This window comes from Nomascus leucogenys, chromosome 3 (assembly GCF_006542625.1).
Source record: "Nomascus leucogenys isolate Asia chromosome 3, Asia_NLE_v1, whole genome shotgun sequence".
Classification (NCBI taxonomy): Eukaryota; Metazoa; Chordata; class Mammalia; order Primates; family Hylobatidae; genus Nomascus; species Nomascus leucogenys.
Window position 1 is genome coordinate 54,867,527 of NC_044383.1, and position 24,812 is coordinate 54,892,338.

Genomic DNA, 24,812 nt, shown 5'->3' on the forward strand with positions numbered 1-24,812 from the left:
CATAACCATATATTGAATTTACCTACTTTATCATTCTTATCTTTGTCCTCTATACATATTATGCGTTTTTAAAAAAATATGGCTGCTTTACAGATTTTATTTTTATTACTGATTTTAAGCAATTTAATTATGATGTGTCTTGGTATAGTTTCTTTATGTTTCTTGTGTTTGGGGTTCACTAAACTTCTAGGATCTGTGAGTTTATGGTTTTTATAAAATTTGAACAAGTCCATCCCATTATTTTTTCAAATACTTTATTTATTACAACCCCACTTTATTCAGATACTCCAATTAATTACACATACATTAGTCTGCTTGAAGTTATCACACAGCTCACTGATGCTCTGTTCATTAAAAAATTTTTTTTCTTTCCTTGTATTTCATGTTCTATTATAATGCCATCAAGTTCACTAATCTTTTTTTTTTTACATTTTCTAATCTGCTGTAAATATTATCTTGTGTATTTTTCATTTTAGATATCATTTTATCTCTAGAAGTTTGATTTGAGTCTTTTTTATATGTTCTATATCTCTAGTTAAAATGCTTAATCTTTCTTCTACCATTATTACATATGATATATAGTTATAATAGGTGTTTTAACATCCTTTTTAATTCTGTAATATGTGTCATTTCTAGTTCTGTTTCTATTGATTGATTTTTCTTCTTATTATGTGTTGTCTTAGTTTGGACTGTGACAACAAAAGGTATTACTATTGACTGAGTGGCTTTAACAACAGAAAGTTGTTTTCTCACAGTTTTGGAGGCTGGAAAGTTGAAGATTAAGGTCTGGCAGGGTTTGATTTCTGGTGAGGGCTCTCTTCCTGGTGTGCGGTCACCTTTCTTTATGTCCTCATATGGCCTTTTCTCAGGTTGTGAACGTGGAAAGAGAGAGAGAACTCTTTGGTGTCTCCTTTTTTTCTTATAAAGTCACCAAGCCGATCAGATTAAGGCCTCACTCTGATGACCTTATTAAACCCAAATTGCCTCCACAAAGGCCTCATGTTTAAATGTCATCACATTGAAGGTTGAGACTTCAACATATGAATTTAGTGGTGGGAGACCTTCAATCCATGATACAGGTCATAAGTTTTTCCTTTTTGGCATGCCTTGTAACTTTTATTAGATGTCAGATTTTGTGAATTTTATTTGCTTGGGTGCTAGATATTTTTATGTTCTTATAAATATACTTAAATTTTATTCTGGAATACAGTTAAGTTACTTGGAAATAGTTTGATCTGACACTTGCTTTTAAACTGTTTCAGTTTAGGACTAATTTTGCCCCATTATTGAGATAATCACCTACTAAATATCCTACATGATGTCCCTAGAGTTGTGAGGTTTTCTCTTCTGGGTAGGGGGAACATTTCTAACCCTGTGTGAGCTCGAGAAATTGTTCCCTGGGCTCCTTTGGGGTGGTTCTTTCCCTAGTTGTGGGTGGTTTTCTTACACACATGCACTGATTATCCTAGGTTGAAGACCCGAGTATTTTCTTTGTGGCACTCTCTCATTCACAGTACTCTATTGCTTTGGGCCCTCCAGACTTGCAACAACATCTTGACAATTAAGGGAGGCCACCAGGCTCCATCTGGATTCCCCGCTTTCTTTTACTGGGGACTGGAAATTCCAAGCAATAGCTGGGCAATCATAGAACCTATTCCCCTTTGTTCCTTATCTCTCTTAGGGATCAGTGTCCTGTGCCAACTGATACCGTGTCTGAAAATTATTGTGTTTTATTTTTCTTAGGTTTTTTTTTCAGGTTTCTTCGTTGTTTCAAATGGCTCTTGACCACTTGAACATGAAATTTTCTCTTACAATCAGGAAAGATTCTTTGCTGATTTTGAATTTTGTTTAGCTTAATCTTTTTCTATAGAACATGTTTATGTTCTTTTGAACACTGATTATTGAACTGAATAAAACGGTCCTGCTTGTGAACTCTAATTATGTATAAAAATAGGATGTTGTAGGTTATTTGTGGCTGTTGGTTACTTATTTCATATAGTGTTATTAATAATTGTGAAATATTAGTAAGATGGAATTTAATAAATAATTACATATTATGATTACATATTAAGCAAACACTATTTACAGATAGTGCTTTCTGAAATACTCAGCATATACCAGTTTATCTTTAGAGCCCCTGGAATATTTTGAAGTGTTAGTTTCTTATTCTTTTGTGCTCATAGTCTGAGATGTGCGTGGCGATCATAAGCATGGTGTTAACTACAGTCACTCTGGCTAGTTATTTATGGATTGCAACTTTTTCTGAAAAAGTCCAAGTAAAATGTCCAACCCTGCATTCATAATTTTTAGTATTCTCCACAGCATTATTACTAGATAAATTCTTTACAGATGGAAATATAATAAAAATTCTAAAACCTTATCTCCGGAAACGGATGTTTTCTTTACTAAAGTCTCCAGAAGGCAAATAGGAAATCTCTGCAATATGAACTTCCATTTTTTAGTATTAGCTAGATAAAACGAAAACATCTTACTGAGCTCTCGATGAGATTAGGCTCACACGCCATCATGAATTTGTGAGAGATTACAATGCTAAGCAATGGAACAGTGTACGTATTTAAGAAGCCACAGAGAGTTTCTTTTCACATAAATGAAGAGGTGGACATACATTTTTTTCAACGTGGTATACAGTTTAATCTTCCTTTTATCTCACAGTATCTCAAGATTCCAAAACCCTGAAAGTAGATGAAGAAACAGAAAACACAATGAGAGTGACGTGGAAACCAGCCCCAGGGAAAGTCGTCAACTATCGTGTTGTCTATCGCCCCCACGGGGGAGGGAGGCAAATGGTTGCTAAGGTGCCCCCCACAGTCACTTCAACAGTATTAAAGCGACTTCAGCCACAGACCACGTATGACATCACAGTTCTTCCTATTTACAAGACGGGAGAAGGAAAGCTTAGGCAAGGATCAGGAACAACAGGTACGAAATAATAATTATGTTTTGAAGGGGAGAGAAGGTAATGATTTAAAAGATGACTTTGGTATGTCTACTTCATTTGTAAATGTTTAAAACTGATTCTGTAATAAGTTAAATTATAATTATTAGACAATGTCTAATTAACGTGTTATTTTTACCAATCTAGTTCCTGGTAAAATGATTCTACATGTTAATGTTCTTATGCAAATCTAATCTGAATTGTGAGAATTATTTACACTTCTACTTAGCTAGCACTCTGTTATCTGGACTTCTATGGAACATGCTATTTTGTGCTTACCGGACTTGAACCCTTTTTATGGATATGCATTTTTTGTAGGGCTAATAAAAAAGAAACCCCCCGGGCGTGGTGGTGGGCGCCTGTAGTCCCAGCTACTCGGAGAGGCTGAGGCAGGAGAATGGCGTGAACCCGGGAGGCGGAGCTTGCAGTGAGCCGAGATCGCGCCACTGCACTCCAGCCTGGGCGACAGAGCGAGACTCCGTCTCAAAAAAAAAAAAAAAAAAAAAAAAAAAAGAAACCCCAAAGCCTAGTCTTACAGATAATATTTTAAAAATCTTTTTGTCTTTACAGCTTCTCGATTTAAATCTCCCAGAAACCTCAAAACATCTGACCCAACCATGTCAAGCTTCCGAGTGACTTGGGAGCCTGCCCCTGGGGAAGTGAAGGGTTATAAAGTCACATTCCACCCTACGGGGGATGACAGAAGACTGGGAGAGTTAGTGGTTGGACCCTATGACAACACAGTTGTTTTGGAGGAACTTAGGTAGGAATAATTAACTATGTTTGTATCAAAGGATGAAATTAATTTGTTTAAAAGGTTGAATAGCTTTTGTAAATTAGTAGGCTTTACACAAATATCCCTTATATGTCTGTTTGCCAGCAAAGTATTTAAAATCAGCTAAAGCTGTTTTCTTATGCTTGGTGCTGCTGGAGTTGAAGTTAGGATTCAGGGCTCAGCAACAGAATTAAGGCCTGAGCAGGATTTTTTTGTAATGTTTAATAATTTTTTTTTGTTATTAAGTGCTCAGAATTGGTGTTTTCAATAACACCCCGCTTTTAAGAAATTAACGTTCTTATTACACAATGTCACCGAAATTGTAGCCATGTGGAAGTGTGGGGGTTCCTGTACCTTTTGGCAAGGTTTGAGGGACTCATGCTGAGATCTTGAGTGTGAATCCCCCTCCAGTGTGCTATACAGGAGAAAGAAGGCAGGACCTTGTGGGTGCCAGCTGGCAGGAGAGGGCAAGGCTGGGCTCATGAAAGGTCCAGCTCCAGGCTGTGCAGTGAAAAACAAGGAAGTTTCAGTTTGAACAGCACCCTACATTCATTACAGTAAAAAGAATGAACTACTGTGTTTAGTCTTTTGGGAAGTTTGTTTTTCAGTCATTCATTTAAGACTATTGAAATCTATATAAATGCTTGTGATTTACTTTTACCAGAGTAGGGAGTAATGTCATTGAGCTTCCTATGTGTCAGGCACTGTGTTAGGCATCGTCTTATGTTACTGGCAAGGTACAGCACTTCATTATTTTCTTAAAGCCCATTGCTTAGAAACAGCAAGAATAAAGAGTCTGACCCTTCCCTGACATGCGGAAAGGCAGGGTAGAGACTCTGCATCTGCTAGAAAGGCAAGACAGAAACCAGTGCTGTGAATTCCTAGTGTTCTCTGGAATGCTTGCTGTCCAGTTTCTCTTGACACCTCACAGGGTAAGCGTAAGTGAGAAAGTGGCAGAAATTATTTTTCTTCTCTTATAATGTTGTACACTATAAACTCTTCATAGTGAAAACTTGTAAATCAAGATGACTGTCTTTAACAAAGCAAAAAAAAGTGCTACCACTTGACCCTATGGTTCTCACAGGCTATTATGTATACTTTAACATTTTAGGGCTGGTACCACCTATAAAGTCAATGTTTTTGGAATGTTTGATGGAGGAGAAAGCTCACCACTTGTTGGACAAGAAATGACAACTCTTTCCGACACAACTGTAATGCCAGTTTTATCTTCTGGTAAGAAATTGAGTTACATTCCTCGAGGAAAACAACTTAGGAAACTCTTTCAAATGTGAACTGTTAGGGTAGCATGCAATGGAAAACAATGATACAAATTTTACACTAAAATTTATTTCAATAATTTACATACTTAGCAAAAAAAATTCTTCAAACATCCAGTCAAGCATGCTTTTTGACAGTATTATTTTATACTTCTTTTATCAGCATTGCATTATTTCATACTTAAATTATTACATAAATCTATTTTTAAGAGTAATATATAATTATTAATTATTAATAATTATTAGTAATGTAATTATTAATGTAATTTTAAATTATGTAATAACACGTAATTTAAAATTATGCATTAAATTTATTAATGCATTTAAATATTAAATTTAAAATTATGCATTATTGTATAATTAAGCTCTATTATTTAAAGATGAGTTTTTACTAAATGTAGATATTGTACCTTTTTCTATTTTTAGTGACTAAGATGCAGTTTTCTTTTGTTAAAGTCATTGCAGAAATGTTTTATTTGGGCTGGGTAAGCAGTGTTAGGTTACATAAATAGGTGAGCAACTATGACTTGGGAAGCAAAATGGTAACATAAGCCCCTTAGATTTTCTGTCGCTGCCACAATTACAGCCTTTATGAACATAAAGCTAGTTTTTAACATTCTTAGAGATGGAGGTGGTGGACAGAGTTTACTTCTGATAGTTTTCATTATTGCTAAAAAATTGTAGATCTGGGCAGAGCAGGAGCAGGCTTGTAAGGGCTTATTTCCTTGGGATAGTATTTGGGAATCCTTAATCCTGATATAGTATATAATATATGAGTGACACATTTGTATTTTGTAGCGTGATGAGCATTATTTATTTTTTTCCAATGATTTCTTTTGTAATGTAAAGACCAAATGCTAACCTTGTAATAAATTGGAAAATTTATAGCTGGTAATATAAGCTTTTGGAAAGGAGAACATTAAAAAAATGGATGTGGACAAAATCAAGTGTCAAATCTTGCTGTTTGCATTAATGTTCTATTGTTTCTCTTATGATGATATTAACTGACTTATATTTTTATTTTGTAGCTTGTACACTGAGGATGTTGGGATTATTTTCTCTTTCCAAAGCTTTTCCTTCGTATCAATGTTTGTGCTTATCTTTACAGCTCTCAATTTGTATATTTGTTTGCATACTTTTCTAAACTGTCTTCCTTCTTTCTTGATTCTTTAAATGTGCAAACTTCACCATCTGTATTTATCTGATTTTTATTCATAATAGATAATAAATTTAAATGATTAATAGCTAAATAGTAATATATCAGGGTTTAAAAAATATATCTTTACTTCAAAAAAGTATAATTTTAAAAGTTATGTGTCTAATCCTTCATATATATGTGGTAGTTACCTAACAGCTTAGCTATTCGAAAAGACAATTTTTGGCTCACAAAAACCTTTTTTTAGTTTACATGTTTTATCAGTCCATCTCATTTTTGTCTGCTATGACCATTAAATATTGCAGAAGAATGCAACATCTAATGATTTGACTACATTAAAATTTTATTAAAGTTATTAGTACTTCATAGTTAGACAGCTATACATTCTCATTTATTTATTTCAGCCTTTGAATTTGTGAGCCCATCAAATTTTCAACAATGGCTCAATTCAAGTCTCCAGGTTCTATGAAAGAGGGCAGGAAATCGAGTCAAAGATAAAGGAAAGATTGGAAAGATTGGCCACTGAAATAATCTTGGGAGGAACTGCTGATTCTTAAGACTGTTAATTGAGGTTAATAAATCAGATGGACATATTTTCAGGGTCTTATACTCCACATCACTGAGCTAGACCATAGTACTGAGACAGGCAACACTGAGGATCCAGGGAGTGGCAGAGGTGTGACAAGGAAGTACCCTTGCCAACAATTTGCTTCTTACTGTCTTGTCTCGTGATTGCCATGTCAGGGATGGAGTGTCTCACCAGAGCTGAGGCAGACATTGTGTTGCTGGTGGATGGATCATGGAGCATCGGCCGGGCAAATTTTAGAACCGTGAGGAGTTTCATTTCTCGTATTGTGGAAGTCTTTGACATTGGCCCCAAAAGAGTACAAATTGGTAGGTTCTGACAGCATTGGAGCCATTTAGACATTTTGATCTTGCTCTTTCACATGCACTAATGCCAGTGGTGTCATTTTAGCTCTTGCTCAGTATAGTGGGGATCCCAGAACAGAGTGGCAGTTAAATGCGCACAGAGACAAGAAGAGCTTGTTGCAAGCTGTGGCAAACTTACCATACAAAGGAGGCAATACTCTCACAGGTGAGTAAGGACTGTCTGACACTCTTTCAGCTCATGCTTCTGGTTAAGGTTTGTGGCTGAATGGTGATGTGACTGATTCTCTTTTAAAAATCCCACTAGGCATGGCTTTGAATTTCATTCGCCAACAGAACTTCAGGACCCAAGCTGGCATGAGACCTCGAGCTCGAAAAATTGGTGTGCTCATTACTGATGGCAAATCACAAGACGATGTTGAAGCACCTTCAAAGAAACTCAAGGATGAGGGAGTGGAGCTGTTTGCTATTGGTACGCACTGAAAAGGACAGTGATGCCCCTGGGGTTACAAATGTGCTGAGGATATTTTCATAGTTAGAAGTTTTATCTGAAGCGCGAAAAAAAAACTCCATTTTTTTCTGTCACATAATTTATCAAAATAATGTTCCAGGAAGTTAATTCATTTTTTCTTGTTTTTTTGGGACAAAACTACATGGTTTCTTAAAAGAAAATTAATAGATCAAGAAGAAAAATGTGCTATTAATAGGATTCAGAAAAACTCCTACTTGGTTTTCCACAGAACCATGTTTATGTTTGATATCCATTATTTTACATTCCAGAAAAAACACTGAAGAGACACTTTTTGGTGGGAAATTGGTGCTAGATACATTTAGAAGAAGCCAATTTAAAAGAGCTTTCAGTTTGTATTATCCTTCGTTTCTGTTTTATTATTGAGAAAAATAATATGTATGTTTTAGTTAACTAATTATTAAACCTTCATAGTTGGCCAAAAGCAGCCATGAATTAAGAAAGCCGTAAATCATTTGCTTCATTCCATTAATTTTTTTTCTGAGAAGTGCTTTTAATTTGTATATATCCATTTTTGAAGGTATTAAAAATGCTGATGAAGTTGAATTAAAGATGATTGCAACTGATCCTGATGATACCCATGCATACAATGTGGCAGATTTTGAGTCACTCTCCAGGATAGTGGATGATCTCACCGTTAATTTGTGTAACAGTGTCAAAGGTCCAGGTAAGTTTAGCCCAGAGTTTCTTGCCCTCAGCACTGCTGGTATTTTGGGCCAAATAATTATTCTTTTGGGTGAGGGGGAGGGAACTATTTTGTGCATTATAAAATGTTTAGCAGTGTGAAGGGCCTCTGCCAGTTGGATGTCAGTAGCATTCCCTAAATTGTGGCAACTAAAAAGATCTTCAGTTGTTGCCAAATGTCTGCTGCAGAAAAAAACTGTCCCCAGTTGAGAATCACTGCTTTGGTCACTGATTTTTTTTTTCTGATATGTTTCTCGTGATGGCACCTCAATGAATTCTAGCTTATTTGAGGATACATTTAGTTTATATCCTGCATACCTGCACCCTCCCCCGCATAACATATATACATAAATGGGAAGGGGTAGGAAGAGAGGGAAAGAGAGATGCTTTCTTTTCTGGTATATACCTGTTGTCTTGTAAAGCATCTTCACTCCATTTAGTTACTACATTGCTATTAGATGGTTGTTCCCAGACTCTTGTTTTCCTCAGTTTTGGTACCTTTTTTTGATTTGCTAGTGTGAGCAGGAATAAGAGAGCAGTCTTTATATCTGATTTGCTTTGCCTCAACTGTAGATGATCAGATTTGAAACTTTACACTTATAATCCCTAAATATAAGGAGAAGCTACAATTTTACAGTTTAGACATTTAGAAATTATATAACCTCTTTTTGCCAGTGAAGAAGCTGAGATCTGGAGAAAAATTACTTAGTCTGGGTCAAATGTTTAAAGATGTTTTTAGGGGTATTTTAAAAAAGTAGATATAGCTAAGGAATTAGGATATTGAAATAAAATTATAGAACAGGATTTATACTAACAAAGGATGGTGCATAATGATTACTCTCTGTGTAAATCATGGGACAAAACATGGTAATCACCAAATTTGAAGGTTTTTCAAAAATTAATGATAAAAATTATGGCCCTTATTATGTGAGAAAAATTTTATTTAAATACATGTAGATTATGGTAAAATTGTCCTTCATTAATTTAATTTGGTTTTGGAAAAGATGGAATAAGTTTAAGAAATAATGTAGTAGAAATGGTTCACTTGCTCTGGGTGCTAGGGGTATGTTTATTTGAATGTTCCCTCTTGGGTTTCTTTCTCCTAACTTTTGCAGATTTTCTTTTTTGAATTTTGAACAACAGATTGACCTTTTCCCTGGAGAAATAGACCAGCCTGGCAGCCAGAATTTGTAGGCTTCTGGCTCTTGATTAGCTGAGAGAATTGTAGTTTTATTCCATTGGAGAGAACTTTGAGTGGGGATGAAAACATCTTTTATCTGTTTAGCTTTTTTTAAAAAATGAACTATGTAATAGTTGCATTCATTCTAGCTTCCCAGACAGTAAAATTGCTTGATAATTTTGTAGGTTTGACTCTTACCCAAGTATAATAAAAGTTAAGATACTAAGAATGGAAAGGCTTTCCCCAGCTTTGGCTTGCACAAAAAGTAGAAAGAGTTTTTATGAGAATGATTTGCCATGCTTATGGAGTTATTGGATTAATCCCTTTCTCTTGTAATTATTATTTGGGCCATTTTCCTGTTAGACATATTGAGCTTAATATTTCTATTTTCATCAGCATTTATTCCAGATACTGTTATGTATTAGTCATTTCACCTATATCCACCCACAGGGAGCACAATCACAGGCGGTAGGATGTTCCCAGATTGAAAAACACGTGTTTGTTTGCATTCTCTCCAATGATACAGTTGTCAGCTTCCTTTAATATACAACTAGATCCTGTTAGAGAATAGAATGAATGAAAAATCAATTCTGTCCTCACAGAGCATAACCTTTAGTTAAGGAGAGAAGACATGAGTATATAGAAACAAAGTGATAATGAGGGCAGGGAAGTTGTGTGGTGCCAATAATGATAGAGACTGTGGAGAAGCTAAATTGTCAGGACCTAAATTCTTATTTACTGATTATATGTACAAGGGTAGAGAGAGGAGAAAGTATCAAAAGGTGATTAAGAGGTCTTGTATTAGTCTGTTCTCATGCTGCTAATAAAGACCTACCCAAGACTGGGTAACTTATAAAGGAAAGCGGTTTGATTGACTCACAGTTCCACCTGGCTGGGGAGGCCTCACAATCATGGAGGAAGAGCAAGGGAGGTCTTACATGGTGGCAGGCAAGAGAGAGAATGAGAGCCAAGTGAAAGAGGAAACCCTTATAAAAGCATTAGATCTCGTGAGACATTTACTACCACTAGAGCAGTGTGGGAGAAACCACCCCCATGATTCAATTATCTCCCTGTGGGTCCCTCCCACAACACTTGGGACTTTTGGGAGCTACAATTCAAGATGAGATTCAGGTGGGGACACAGCAAAACCATATCAGGTCTTGAGTCTCAGTGAGTTGTAAATTGGTAAAGTTTGTAAGGAAGAGGAGGACCAGGTTTTAAGGAAAGACAACGAGCTCATGTTTTAATCTTTTGAGGCTAGAAAACCTTTTAGTTACCTATTCATAAAGGTCTTACAGGTGATGAGCCTCTAATACAGATTTATTGTAGCTACTTAGTATGTGAAAATAAGTGTGTGAAAGCTTAGAATATGGAGCGTAATATTGTTTCAATGTCATTTCAAATATTGTCACCTTTCTACGATAATGAGAAAAGTGTATACCCTTTATTTCCATGTGTAGGTGATTTGGAAGCACCTTCTAACTTAGTTATTTCTGAGCGAACCCATCGTTCTTTTAGAGTGAGCTGGACACCACCTTCTGACAGTGTGGATCGATATAAGGTGGAATACTATCCAGTTTCTGGAGGGAAACGTCAAGAAGTGAGTAGGAACACCTACAACTTACTTCTTCCTGATGTTGAGATTGGGTCCTCCTCATTAGGGCTCTGAGAATAATGTTAGGTGAGGGCAAGAGGAATGAAGAGGGGCCAGAAATGAGTCAAGAATAGTGCTTTCTATTCTTGACTTTGCTAGGCAGGCACTTCCATCTGGCTTTAATTAGAGGGAAAGAGCTTTGCTTAAATTCTTACAGTTTCTAAGAATTGTAGAATATCATTATGTTTTTTTCATTAAAATTTAATTGAAGATACTTGATTTATCTATGAATTTGTAGTAGAATCAGAGAGTTAGCAAGGAGCATTAAAGATGATCTATTTTTACCCATTCATTTTACAAATAAAGAACAGCTGGGAGAAAAATTATATGAATTGTCCAAGATCTCATTGTAATCTGATAGTTTCCAAATACAAAAGACAATGGCCTAATTGAAATATAGATTCTAAGCTCACTGTAGTTAACTACTTTGTAAGTATAGTAGGAAAAAGGGAACTGACTATACATACGTTGTTGCTCTGTTTAATTTTTCCCCCTAGTTTTATGTGAGTCGAATGGAAACTAGCACAGTGCTGAAGGATCTGAAGCCTGAAACTGAGTATGTTGTCAATGTGTATTCTGTGGTAGAAGATGAATATAGTGAGCCTCTGAAGGGGACAGAACAAACCTGTAAGTCAGATGAAAAAATTGTTTCTCATTGCTTTCTTTTCCAAGATAAAGCACGATGGCCCAGTTTTGCCTACCTTCCAAATAATTTCTTTATTCAACATTCATTCTGTAAATATTTACTGAGTGCCATCTTTGTGCAGGTGCCCAGAAAATACTCAGTGGTTTTCTACTCCTACTGGCTGATCCTGCCATCATGGAGCCCCACTGTGGAATAGGGGGTCACTGCCATAATAATCTAGAGGGAAAACAACCTTTAATGGAGTTATTGACTTCTTAGAGTCTTGAGACTTTTGCTTTCAAGAAAATCTCCTAAAATGCAAATATACCTTTCAGGGGGATAATTTTACATTTTACTCAGTTGTTATATGATGACATTTTATTGAGGAATAAAGCACATCAGGAGTAAGATATGAGGAAGGATACCATGTGGGGAGCGGGACTAAGATCAGGAAGAAGAGTGTACAGAGATACCGATTTCACTTCTGCTAATGGCCAGCGCTCCCTGCTGCCACTGAGATCTTCTCTTTTCTTTCTGGCATCTGGTCTTTGCTAGAGAAACTCTAAGTGCTTTGGCTTTGAGTAGCACTTTTGGGGTAGATGTTCCTTGCTCCTATTCCTGGTAATGCTTCCAGAGACATATGAAAATATTCTTTCCTTCTTCTTGCTTCTTGGTTGGGCTCTAGGGGGAAGAAGGAAAGCCACTTTTAAGAAGAAGGAGTGAGCATCACCCTCTAGAGCAAGAACTGACTTTATGTACTGCTCAAGTTTTAGGTCCTTATCTCTTCTCTTATATCCCTTTATATTAGACCTTAGGAGGTGAGAAATAATGTATTTTGTAACTGGCAGGATTAATATGATAATTTCTTAAAACTTTGAACTCAATGTTTGAACAAAAAATAATTGGAAGCAATATGGGTGTTATAGGGAGATTGTAAACTTTTTCCTCTGCTTCATGGGTTTGTCTTCAAGAAGCCTATAAATCCCTGATGTTCCAGTTACTAATGTATAGTGTTCTTATTTTAAATTTATTTTTCGAAGAAATATAAAAAAATAGTGTTGATTACATATATAAAGTTCTGTGATTGAAGAATAGAAATAGTTAACTTAGTGATGTTCCAGAAAAAGAGAGTAAACGTATTAGGAAGTTGGTATCTATTGTATAGACTCACTGGAATGTCATTTGAAACCTGAACTTTAACATTTTCCTTCTATAAAATAGTGGTAATGTGCAGTCTTGAATATGAAGTGCAATGAGCAATGTGAATTGGATTTTTTTGGGGCAATGGGAAGGATTATATTAACTTATTGATTTCTCACAGTAACCCACTGTCTAGTACATACAAATATCAATAATGGAGTATGAAACAATGGTTAAAAATGAGTGGAATGAAAGGAACTAGACTGATGGTCTGCTTTTCTGTTTTGGAAGTGCCAGTGCCCGTAGTCAGCCTGAATATTTATGACGTTGGCCCTACCACCATGCATGTGCAGTGGCAGCCTGTGGGAGGAGCTACTGGCTACATCTTGTCATACAAACCTGTTAAGGACACAGAGCCAACAAGACCCAAAGAGGTGAAAGATGTTTGTTTCTTTAACATGGGGTCTTCCCAAGACTTTATAGCTTTATAGTGCCTATTATACTGCAGTTACTTACGAACTCATTTATAACTTTACATACAAAATGGAAAAATAGAAAAGTAGCTTTGTGGTCTGCAACACATTGTAGAAAACATTGGCATGGACTGCCCGTGGTGACTGACGCCTGTAATCTCAGCACTTTGGGAGGCAGAGGTGGGTGGATCACCTGACATCATGAGTTCGAGACTAGCCTGACCAATATGGTGAAACACCGTTTCTACTAAAAATACAAGAATTAGTCGGGTGTGGTGGCATGCACTGTAGTCCCAGCTACTCAGGAGGCTGAGACAGGAGAATTGCTTGAACCTGGGAGATGGAGGTTGCGGTGAGCTGAGATTGAGCCACTGCACTCCAGCCTGGATGACAGAGCGAGACTCTGTCTCGAAAACAAAACAAAACCAACAAAAAAAGAGAAAACATCAGCATGGAAAAGCGGATGTAATCTTATAAATGAAAAATACAAGCTGTATTATAATCTAGTACAAATAGACTTCAATTGACTATTCCAAAGGTAAATGGAAAAGTTTGATTTGAATATCTTATTTCTGCTCCTCATGTCCATGTGCAGATGCGTTTGGGGCCAACAGTGAACGACATGCAGCTGAGTGACCTTGTTCCCAACACAGAGTATGCAGTCACAGTCCAGGCTGTCCTGCACGACCTCACTAGTGAACCCGTCACTGTTCGGGAAGTCACCTGTAAGCTACTGCTAGTTTTATCTCACTTCTTATTGCTGTGAACGTAATGTTCATTAGACTTTATTTCATGTGATGCTAACAATAATTTGGTAATTTATATATAAAGTTACAGAGTTATTACTTTTGACAATCAAATTTGAGAATAAGTATCTCAATTCTAGATTTATGGAGGCATCTCAAATTGACTCTAGGATGTGTATTTTTTTCACATTTAACATGCCTGAAATTGAAGTGTTTTACAATCGTGTCTTACTATTATTGCTCTTGGCTAGGTGCCAGTCAGGATGTACAACGTAAGACAATGGTGCATCTTATGAATGATGTTGTACTAGATCCATGAAATATGACAGATAGCATTGATGAGAATGGGAATGTTGAGTGAGTGTAATTTTGGAGGAAGACATTGGGTTTAATATCAAGGTGCTCCAAATTCTTGTTGGTGTAGAAACTCTATGGCACATATGAATAAGTCTGTTTCGGTTAAGTGAATTAATCAATTTACCCAATGCAAAGATATATTGATCCCCTATTATATGCCAGTCACTGGGCTAAATGTTGGGAATACCACTATGAAATAATACAAAGCAGTATAGACCATATGGACTCTTTCCTAGTTTGCATTTCTCTTGTGTGTGTTGGTCAGTCTTTTGTGTACTTCTGACTTGTTTTACTAAGCATTTAGGTGCTTTTTTCTTGAAGAGTGACAATGATTGCACTTACCCACTTACTGCCTCTTGCCTCACCCAGCTGGTATTTTGCTTCATGCTTGGGGAGATTGACATGCTGGGATAGATGAGCTGGCTTAAATTTAATGAGTCTTGGCCCATACTTCTGAGAAAATGAAGAGTTTTGAAGGAACTTCAAGGAGGAAAAAGGGACTAAGGAAACAGAGCATGATGGGGCAGAGAAGAGAAAGATCCCCTACAGGATTGGTCAGTGTAAATTAATTGACAACAAACAAATATTTATTAATCCTCCTTTATATGTTAGAACCTGTCTGGGGCTGGTGGTTTTGTGAAAATGGGATAGTGGCAGATGGAAGGAATGGGGAGTCAGCCAGGGATAGAGACTCGTGTTCTGAAAGTGCTGAGAGAGGGGACCCAAAGTCACAGTGAGATTAAAAACAAATATGGTCACAAACTTGGGTATGGTGCTGGACTGGAACAGTAGAGGAAGGGAGGGCAGAGAGAGATGCACAAGACAAAAATGTTGAAGAGATGGAGGCGCAGAAATGTGGAAGTGGAGCTAGAGAGTTAGGAAGACAGATGTAAAGAGTCAGAATGAGAGACAAGTCAAACTAGTCAAATGGGCAGCTGGAAAGAGCGAAATACATCTCATATTACAGGAGAAAAATCTCCTCATTCCTTATCCTCCTTCCCCCTTTTTTAATGGAAAGTTATGTTAGATGTGGTAAACATGTATCATTTGGATTTTCTTCTAACAATTTAGGTGTCTGGGTTTTCTTATAAGCGTACTGGATGCTTAATGTTGGCTCATCTTCATTCTTCACTCTGTAACTATTTTTTTGTGTCATGTTCTTAATGGTGCATAACTCTATTGATTTTGTTTGCTGTCTTAATTGAGTTAAATATCTGATAAAGAAACATGAGCTGTACATTTATGATGAATTGTGATTTATTATGGGTTTGAGCAGCAAGAGATTATTTAAATAGTGTGGAAGAAGAATAACATATAAATGAGAAGTTAGCCTTGTGATAACAAAAAATTAAATATATTCTATTTTTGAAAAACCTTCTTAAGAAGAATTCAGTCCATCTGGTAGAATCATGGTACTTTTTATTGTCATAACCATATTTTTCAGTTATTTTGCCAAACACCTTTAAATTTTCTCCAAACAACTTCTTGAAAGCTTGCATGGATGCTTTAGAGCTTTGTGGTTGATAAGCACATCTGGATTTAATATCTCGTGCTTCTCTAGTGCCTTTACCCAGACCTCAGGATCTGAAACTCAGAGATGTGACTCATAGCACTATGAATGTCTTTTGGGAACCTGTGCCTGGGAAAGTGCGTAAATATATTGTTCGATACAAAACACCAGAAGAGGATGTCAAAGAGGTAGGTTGAAGATGATAGTAGATATGAAAATATTTGTTTTCCTAGTAGGTTTCAAAAAAGAACTTTATCAAGTATGGATGATGGCATGTTTTGAATACTTGTCACTTTGTTAACACAGTGTTGAAAACTTGTGATATTAATAAAGCAGTTTTTGAAAATCAATAATATATTGGATTGTCTTGTCAAAACAGAAATGTTTTGCTGTGTGATATTAATCTCAAAAACATCATCCCTTGGTAGATAAAAAGTTATCAAATCTAAATGGTATTTCCCTCTCATCCAGATTCCTTCTATGGCTCTCTATTCTAAGAATTACTAGAAAATGTCATAATGTTTCTAAAAATAAAAGGTAGCAAGAGGATGCAGCAATGAAGAGGAGCAGTTTGTCAGATAACAGAAAGATAGGACACTAGAGAAGGACACAGAGAAAGGAGGAGTATGTTGTTAGAGGGGTGTCCTTTTGGGAGTGATCTTTTGGGAGTTCCGTGATGACCGGATTCGAAGTCAGAGCAAATTAGAAGGGCTTCATGAACCAGCAAAACTTGTGTGTGCTTGAGGGAGTATTAATGTCAGAATCTCAGAGGCATTTTTGGAACATAGGAATCATTTCTCTAAGCACTCAGTTACTGGTTCTGCTGGTCATTTGTGGATTATACAAAAGCTACTTTATACATGTGCACACATTTATTTCATTCTGCATTTCCATTTAAAAGGGGTACAATGGCCAGTGGATTTCACAAGGTTCTTGCGCATAGCAAAGGAAGTCATGCTGTGCATTGCTGAAAGAAATAATGCAGTGATATAAAGGGAAACAGGTGGAAAAATGGTTAGGTTGTTTGAATACATAGGTAGTCATTATTTTCTAGACAGTCATGTGCCATATGATCTAGTACATACATTTTTTTCCAGTTTGGAAATATTTAAACTGTGTCCAGTTTCGGGATTCTCATGTAAATTGGAAAACACTGCTCTTTTCTGATCACAGATTTTATATTCTTATGCTGACAGGTACAGTAAACAACAGAGAGATGTCAAAAGTAAACCCTTCGTAAAAGTAGTTCCACTGTTCTGTTACTGTTACAGGTAGAGGTGGACAGATCAGAGACCAGCGCTTCCCTCAAAGACCTCTTCTCACAGACCTTGTACACAGTCAGTGTTTCTGCAGTACATGACGAGGGGGAGTCTCCTCCTGTGACTGCTCAAGAAACTACCCGTGAGTTGTGCTCCTGCTCCATTGATAATGGGAAACAACACTTTACATGCATGTATAACACAATTTACTGGGTCATTTTGTTTCTTAATGCTACCTTTGCCAGTATTTAATAATGCTTGGATTCATAGATTGTTTTTCACTTATTTTTTTGTAACAAGGTGTCCCATCCTTTGCATCCATTCCTTTTATGATACTTTCCATCAGCCACTGCGATTAATTTATCTTCCAACTACAACTAGTTGATGTGCACCTGTGTATGTGTGTGCATGTATGTGTAGTGGGATGGGCAAGTTTTCTTGACGTATGTTGCACATTTGCTTTGGAAAAGATGCGTTATTTATAAATTTTTTTTTGGGCATTTTACTATACGTGAAGTGTTATCAAGGGTAACAAAATATAAGCATCTTTGCCCTCACCAGTTCATGATTTAGTTGTGGAGATAAGAAAAAATTAATTGAGAATGCATGGGATCATGTAAGGAAGGTCAGGTGGCACTGAAATTGTGTGCTGTCAGATTTAAGAGGAAGGGCAACTGCACTGTGAGTGGAGTGTTGGGGGAGACCGGGAAGCCTGCCCGGACCCTGCTTCCTGCTCCATCTGCTGCAGCTCCTGGAGATGTCAGTTCCTCTCTCTCATGCTGTCTCCATAGGATTTAACGCAGTCATTATTGCCTGCTGGTTTTTGCTATGGATTCTACTTCCGCCTTGCTCTCTCCTAATGAAGGAAGAGACATTTTGCTCAACTTTGTATCTCCAGTGCCTGGCACATAATAACTTAATCCAGTGCTCAGCCCATTACATAATGCAAATAGTAGTAAAAAAAACACTGAGGCCTAGAGCCAGCAGTGTTCCAAACAAAAATAATGGGAGTTGTATATGTAATTTTACATTTTCTGGTGTCCACATTAAAAAAGGCAGAAATAGATGGATGAAATTAATTTTGATAATGTTTTATTTAACCCTGTATATCCAAATATATCCATGATAATTTCAAAAGCTATCAGTACAATAATTATTAATGAGACATTTTACCTTTTTCTGTAACAGTTCTTCAAAATCCAGTGTGTATTTTACACTTAGAGCACATCTCAATTCAGACTAGCCACATTTTAAGTGCTCAATAGCCAACTACATGTGGCTAGTGGTTTCCATTATGGACAGCACAAGTCTAGATAATTTAAGCAACTTGCCCAGCCACATCCAGTAATCTACTGATGGGACTGATATTATAGTCTGGAACCTTTTCCTCCTTTCCAGAAAATTCCTCACCAAAGGCTCAATAGCATGTTCTTTAGTGCCCAGCTGCCTATACCTAATTAGGGCATCTTGTCAAATGTTATAACCTGCTTTTTTTTTTTTTTGAAACAGAGTCTTGCTCTGTCACCCAGGCTGGAGTGCAGTGGCACAATCTCGGCTCACTGCAAGCTCCGCCTCCCGGGTTCATGCCATTCTCCTGCCTCAGCCTCCGGAGTAGCTGGGACTACAGGTGCTGACCACCACGCCCGGCTAATTTTTTGTATTTTTAGTAGAGATGGGGTTTCACCGTGTTAGCCAGGATGGTCTTGATCTCCTGACCTCGTGATCCGCCCACCTCGGTCTCCCAAAGTGCTGGGATTACAGGCGTGAGCCACCGCGCCTGGCCATAACCTGCTTCTTAACTTCATACATATCCACTTCTCCCTTTTTGACTCTGCTATTTTCTTAGCACGTGAGATCTCTTAGCAATTTCATTTCTTTTCTTGGCTTAAGTTCTTACCTAGTAAAGGTCATGGCTGGAGCTGAGAATTGATGCATATGCATCAGTAGACTGACAGCTTTGCATAAAAATAACGTAACAGGTGTAGTTAACAGAAAAGGAAGTCAGGAAGAAAGGCTAGTGAGACAGGTAATTTAGTATAGTAGATTAATATTTTTAATATGTATTTTCCCTTAAGATTTCCAGATAATTTTCAGATACATTTAAAGTACATTCTTAATGCTGCTTTGTTTTGCAGTTGTGCTGGTGGAAATAGTACCACTCTCTTTATCTCAATGGGCCTTTTCATTGTAATTATTAGAACAAATTTTTAATGGCTCTGGGTTTTGCGTAATTAGCTTTGGTTACCAGAAAATAGAGAAATAAGTGACAATGAAAGCTCAGGAATGGTGGCAGACATAAAAAAATGCTTGTGCTGCAAAACAGCCAGAGGACCTTGTCAATGGAGGGGCTGTGAAAGGGGATTTCAGCAGTCATTTGGGTCTCCAGGTGTTCAGTTCTCTGAACAGGGTCAGCATGTTCTGCTTCATATCATGTTTAAGGTTAGTGATCTATAGGAAGAAGCTATGTGTGGGTTACCTGGATCGTAACATGCTCAGAGTTCCTTTCCTGTGGCAATATTCCTAGGTTGGAATTCACTGTATGTGTAGCAGTATGTATGTATGTTCTAATCAATTGTCAGAGTGCAATACTTTTAGTGTTGTTTACAGCTAGGCAGACATTCTCATTTTTTTTTCCCATTTTTTTATTAATTTTTTTTGCACACAAAAACAATAAACATTTTCTAAAAATACATACAAACAAAAAGATGCGTATCAAACATATTAGGAAGGTTACACATGGGAAGTCGGGGAATAGAAATGGGGGGTGGGAGTTAAATGAGAGAGGGACTTTATATGGATCAATGATAATAACTCAATCCTCTATTTGACAAAGAAGAGGGAGAAGGAAGAGGAAGAAAAAGAAAGTGGGATAAAGGATCAGAAAGGGAGGAAAATAGAAAAAATTAGAGTATGACTCCAGGGTAGACCTGTTTTGTTGTCACTGAGTTGGTTGGTTGGTTTGTCTGTTGTATTTTTCATGTTAAACTGCAGTGATATGTGTGTTTTTAAAAAATAAAAATGAAACTGTTTCCTTTGGGTATCAGAACAACAAATTATGAACAATAAATGAATAACTATTTCCTTGAGCATCGTCTTTAATGTATAATATATTAGCATACCTAGTTTATGACATTCTCGGTTAAGAAGGACTTCTTAACCCAGAGTCTATGTATGTCTTTGGGGTTATTGAGAGACTGGAGAAGGTCCATTAACTCTCTGATATGTGGCCAAGTTTGTGCTTTGTGTATTGTGTATTGCTGTGTGAAAGAGTCCATGGTGTTGATTTGATTCTTAAAAAGTTGGAGAAAGGTACTAAATGGTATCTTAAAAAAATCATCATTTAAATAGAATATCCTTAATAACTTATTATATCCACAGAATGCTTGCAGTTTCCAGAGCTCTAGGAATTGGTGAAATATTTGGTTCTAAGCAATGTATTCAATCAGTTTTCAGATGTCCATTAATATAAAACAAGGCAATTATATTAAATTGCATTTGTAGCTCACATTCAAAAACTTAGTTTGCTTGCCTTTTCTCATCATAGGACCCGTGCCAGCCCCAACAAACCTAAAGATTTCTGAAGTAACATCAGAGGGTTTCAGAGGGACTTGGGATCATGGAGCTTCAGATGTATCTCTCTACAGAATAACTTGGGCACCTTTTGGAAGCTCAGATAAGATGGAGGTAGTTAACTCTCTTTATCTTTCTCTCTGTCTTTCATGTCCCATTTAATTTGTAGGGAAGCTTACTTTAAAGAAGTATTACTCTTGTTGTCAATAAGCATTTATTGACATTTGAGCTCATGACATGCATCAGAGCAGGAGGAACATCTGGCTAAATAATGTAAACAAACTGCCACTGAGTGTGTATGATGTAAGTAGAGACTTACCTTTGCATGGGTATGTTTTTGTCCTCTTTCTCCAAGACCATCTTAAATGGAGATGAAAACACTTTGGTGTTTGAAAACCTGAACCCCAACACCGTCTATGAAGTTTCCATTACTGCCATCTATCCTGATGAGTCAGAAAGTGATGACCTGATTGGCAGTGAGCGCACACGTAGGTGTTTAGCTTTCAAATAGGACATTGATATTTTAAAGTTAATTTTTAAAAATAGGGCTACAGCTTTATTAGTAATGTGTCCCCAAATTCTGTTTTCTTTTAGTGCCTATCTTAACAACACAAGGTAAGAATTTAATTTGATGAATTGTTTGAATGAACAAATAATGAATGAATGTATGAATGAAAAGTACCATAAGATACATTATGAATAGGTAATCTGCTTTTAAATCCTAAGATGTTCATTGAGAACTCTTTTACGTAGGCTTTTCTTGAAAAACTTTGCTTCGCTACTACTTGTTTTGGAGTGTATTGATCAGCATGGGGTGCCATAACAAAAGATTAGACTGGATGGCATAAATAACAGAAATTTATATTCTCACAATTCTGGAGGCTGAGAAGTCCAAGACCAAGGTGCTATTCAATTCGTTTCTGGGTGATGGCTTTCCTCCCGGTTTATAGCTAGCCAGCCCCTTTCTCAGTCTCTCTCACTTTCTCACTCTCTCACACGGTGGAGAGAGAGAAAATAAGCTCTCTCATGTCTCTTCTTACAAAGACTAATCCCATTATGGCAGCCCCACCCTCATGATCTAGTCTAACCCTAATTACCACCCAAAGGCCCCATCTCTAAATACCGTCATATTGGAAGTTGGAACTTCAACATGTCATGTCTGCAGGGACAGAAACAAAGTGAAAGTCCGTACTAAGGAGTCATTTAAGAATCAACCATTTTTATTAAGGGGACAAGTTTAATTATAAACCCAGAGGCATAGAATTCTCTGATTGCCTTGGGAGCTATAGATATTTTAGGGGGAGGCGTTGTTCTGTCTGCTCACTCTGTTTTTCAACAATCTTCTTTCAGCTCCCAAAAGTGGCCCACGAAACCTTCAAGTGTACAATGCAACATCTAACAGCTTGACTGTTAAGTGGGATCCTGCTAGTGGTCGTGTGCAGAAATATAGGATCACTTATCAGCCTTCCACAGGGGAAGGCAATGAGCAAATGGTAAGTTTTTAATAAAAATTATAACTTGGATAAATTCTACCCATTTCTCTTCATACTCTTTTCCCCCCTCAGTGTTTAGTTAGTCATACTTACTTTTTAAGGGATATTAAAATTTATTGCATTGGATGGAATAATCTGACTCTTTAGCTGGCACTCCACGTGGAGTGCCATCATGGAGACTCAATGGATGTTCTCATGAGAGATGATAGTTGTTCTTCATCATAGCCCCAAAGCATGAGGCATGTGCTTCAATGCATCCATAGTTCCTTTAAAAACTATTAGTGCTGGATTATCCATGAAGATATCCAGATAGTTTTTGAGTCTATGTTGACCTTCCATTCCTCTCTCTAACTTAAATCAAGTGCTGAAAGTTTGCTAAACTTACCTATACTGTTTATTTTCTATTTATCTCATTTCCCCCTGTTTTTTGCGTGTCATAGGGCATCTTCTAGATCTGGTGTTTCTAGATGTGGGAGCCTGTTAACCTAATTTACACTGTTTTTCATTTTTCTATTATCCAGATGGAGGTCCCCAAGAAAGATGGTAGGACCGTAAACTCAGTCTTCATCCTCTTTCTCTTCCTAGTCTTTCCTTATTTAATAGAACCTTTGTCCATTTTACCTCCCTTACTTTAGTTGTCTGGTTTTGGGCTTTCTACAACTTTGCCTTTTGTGAACTATGTAATTAGAACTGCATGTATTATCCTAGGTCAGGAAGCCCCATTATTTTTACATAGGTATGATTATGTTTTCTGATTCATTTCAAAATAAATCTCCAGTTTTGGTGAGGTACAGAGTTTTATTGACTTTTTTGGCTACAATATTTTCTTATATAGCCTTAGAGACACACGTGTTATTAACCTTTAATCATCTGACTTGCCGAGCTCAAGCAAATGGGTCATTTCTCTTATCAGTTTAGAGGTATTAGCCAAGGTAGAGGTTGGCATTGATCTAAGGTGTGTGGTTAAAAATCTCTGATACTACCCAGTAAGTAAGCTTAGCTGAATCAGAAACCTTCCCATCTCTAGTGTGACTTTGAGTTGGTCTTTTGAGACTTTTATAGCTCCAGTCTTAGGTAGTATGATGCATTTGGACTGAGAATTTGTCTGCTTTAGGTAAATAGATTATCATTAATAAACTTAATATCAACTGTAATCAATAGACTTTTATATGAAAATAAGATAAGACAAATTAGATGGACTGATATATTAATTTCAGAAACAAAACTTCTTTTTTTCTGTGGCATGCCAGATTTCAGTAAAACTACAAATCAGGAGAAGCTTGTTCTTAGCATTTCCCATCTTGGGGGCACTGATGTTCCGGCTGCTTCTCCTAAGTCTCTTTTACTGTCTTTCAGCTGTTTGTTATCATAAAAAGTCTCGTAAACTTATCCTCTGGAAAGTATGAAGCCCTTGAGCTTTGTTAGTCTTTGGGGTACTTGGATTTTAACACTAGTCCGTGAAATCATGAAAATGATGAATAGCTGATGCTAGAATTATTTTGAGGAGCTGGATGGGAGAGGTAGGTAGATGCCCCTGTGCTTACTCATAAGGGCAGTTCTCCTAAGTAGGCTTTCAGATTTGTTATGTATTAGGTTTTTATCAAAATGGCTTATACTGGTATTGATACTTTTCTCTCATAACCTCAAATATGAAATTTATTAAGATTAGCCACGGTAGTTCAGTTTGTCTGTATTGAGGATGACGACCGTGATTCACTGGGTTTTTCTCTGGAATTCAGACTACTTGAGTGGATGGGTGCTAAGTTGAAAACATCTGGTTTGTTCTAGCACATCCAGCCATCTACATGTGCACTCATTTTGGGCAGTGTGCCATTTTCATGCGATTTTAATTAGTAGGACATAAACATCTGAATTCAGTAGATTGTTAATAAATTGTACAAATTTTCTTTCAACAAGATAGCTAGATGGCCTTAAGTAACGAATAAAAACTTTAAGCTCCATAATCAGAGTAAATTGAAAAGCTTCATACCACAGGGCTGGTATCAAGGAGACAACTGGAAACCCCTGATTGAGTGTGTCCTGGCAAAAGGTCTGGTCATGTCGTTAACACAGCTAAGGCTGTTAGAGTGACAGTGTTCTTGGGGGAAACACCAAGAGCTTTATACTGCAGGCTGAATCATTTTAATGTGTTTCTAAAGCAAATAAAAACATCTGTTAAAAAAGTAAGAATAATATTAAGTGGTGTGGAGCCTCTAAAATTATGCAATTCTTTGGTATCTTAAAGTCCCTTTGTAGCTCACTTATGATTAATCCCCCCCCAACCTTTTTTTTTTTTTTTGAAGAGTTCTGTGAAATGTGTTTTGGATGAAATTTTGCAGTGCTGGTGGCTAGCAAGTTGAAATATCTTTTTGGGGTCACCAGTTTAAAGCTTGGAATCCTTTTTATGATTTGAGGTGCATATTTTACATTTGAAGTTATACCATAAGATGTATTTTAAACCTTTACTGTGGTATGTAATTCTAGAAATTGACAAGGGTCTCAAACAGCTTCCCTGCAGAAAGAGCTTTTTCTAACAGATT

At 36.9% G+C, this 24,812-nt stretch overlaps 1 protein-coding gene across 1 annotated transcript in view; it reads left to right on the forward strand.

The window, feature by feature from the left end:
- The window catches only part of COL12A1 (collagen type XII alpha 1 chain), a 121,816-nt gene that overhangs the window by 47,137 nt on the left and 49,867 nt on the right, over positions 1 to 24,812 (forward strand). Inside the window, exons 15-31 of the mRNA XM_030809319.1 lie at positions 2,674 to 2,940; positions 3,527 to 3,719; positions 4,843 to 4,964; positions 6,909 to 7,058; positions 7,141 to 7,260; positions 7,360 to 7,524; positions 8,102 to 8,248; positions 10,906 to 11,045; positions 11,597 to 11,726; positions 13,156 to 13,298; positions 13,933 to 14,062; positions 16,002 to 16,138; positions 17,222 to 17,351; positions 20,754 to 20,893; positions 21,135 to 21,267; positions 21,374 to 21,394; positions 22,130 to 22,272. Of these exons, the coding sequence (XP_030665179.1) occupies positions 2,674 to 2,940; positions 3,527 to 3,719; positions 4,843 to 4,964; positions 6,909 to 7,058; positions 7,141 to 7,260; positions 7,360 to 7,524; positions 8,102 to 8,248; positions 10,906 to 11,045; positions 11,597 to 11,726; positions 13,156 to 13,298; positions 13,933 to 14,062; positions 16,002 to 16,138; positions 17,222 to 17,351; positions 20,754 to 20,893; positions 21,135 to 21,267; positions 21,374 to 21,394; positions 22,130 to 22,272 (2,411 nt within the window). The remainder of the gene's footprint in view (positions 1 to 2,673; positions 2,941 to 3,526; positions 3,720 to 4,842; positions 4,965 to 6,908; positions 7,059 to 7,140; positions 7,261 to 7,359; positions 7,525 to 8,101; positions 8,249 to 10,905; positions 11,046 to 11,596; positions 11,727 to 13,155; positions 13,299 to 13,932; positions 14,063 to 16,001; positions 16,139 to 17,221; positions 17,352 to 20,753; positions 20,894 to 21,134; positions 21,268 to 21,373; positions 21,395 to 22,129; positions 22,273 to 24,812) is intronic.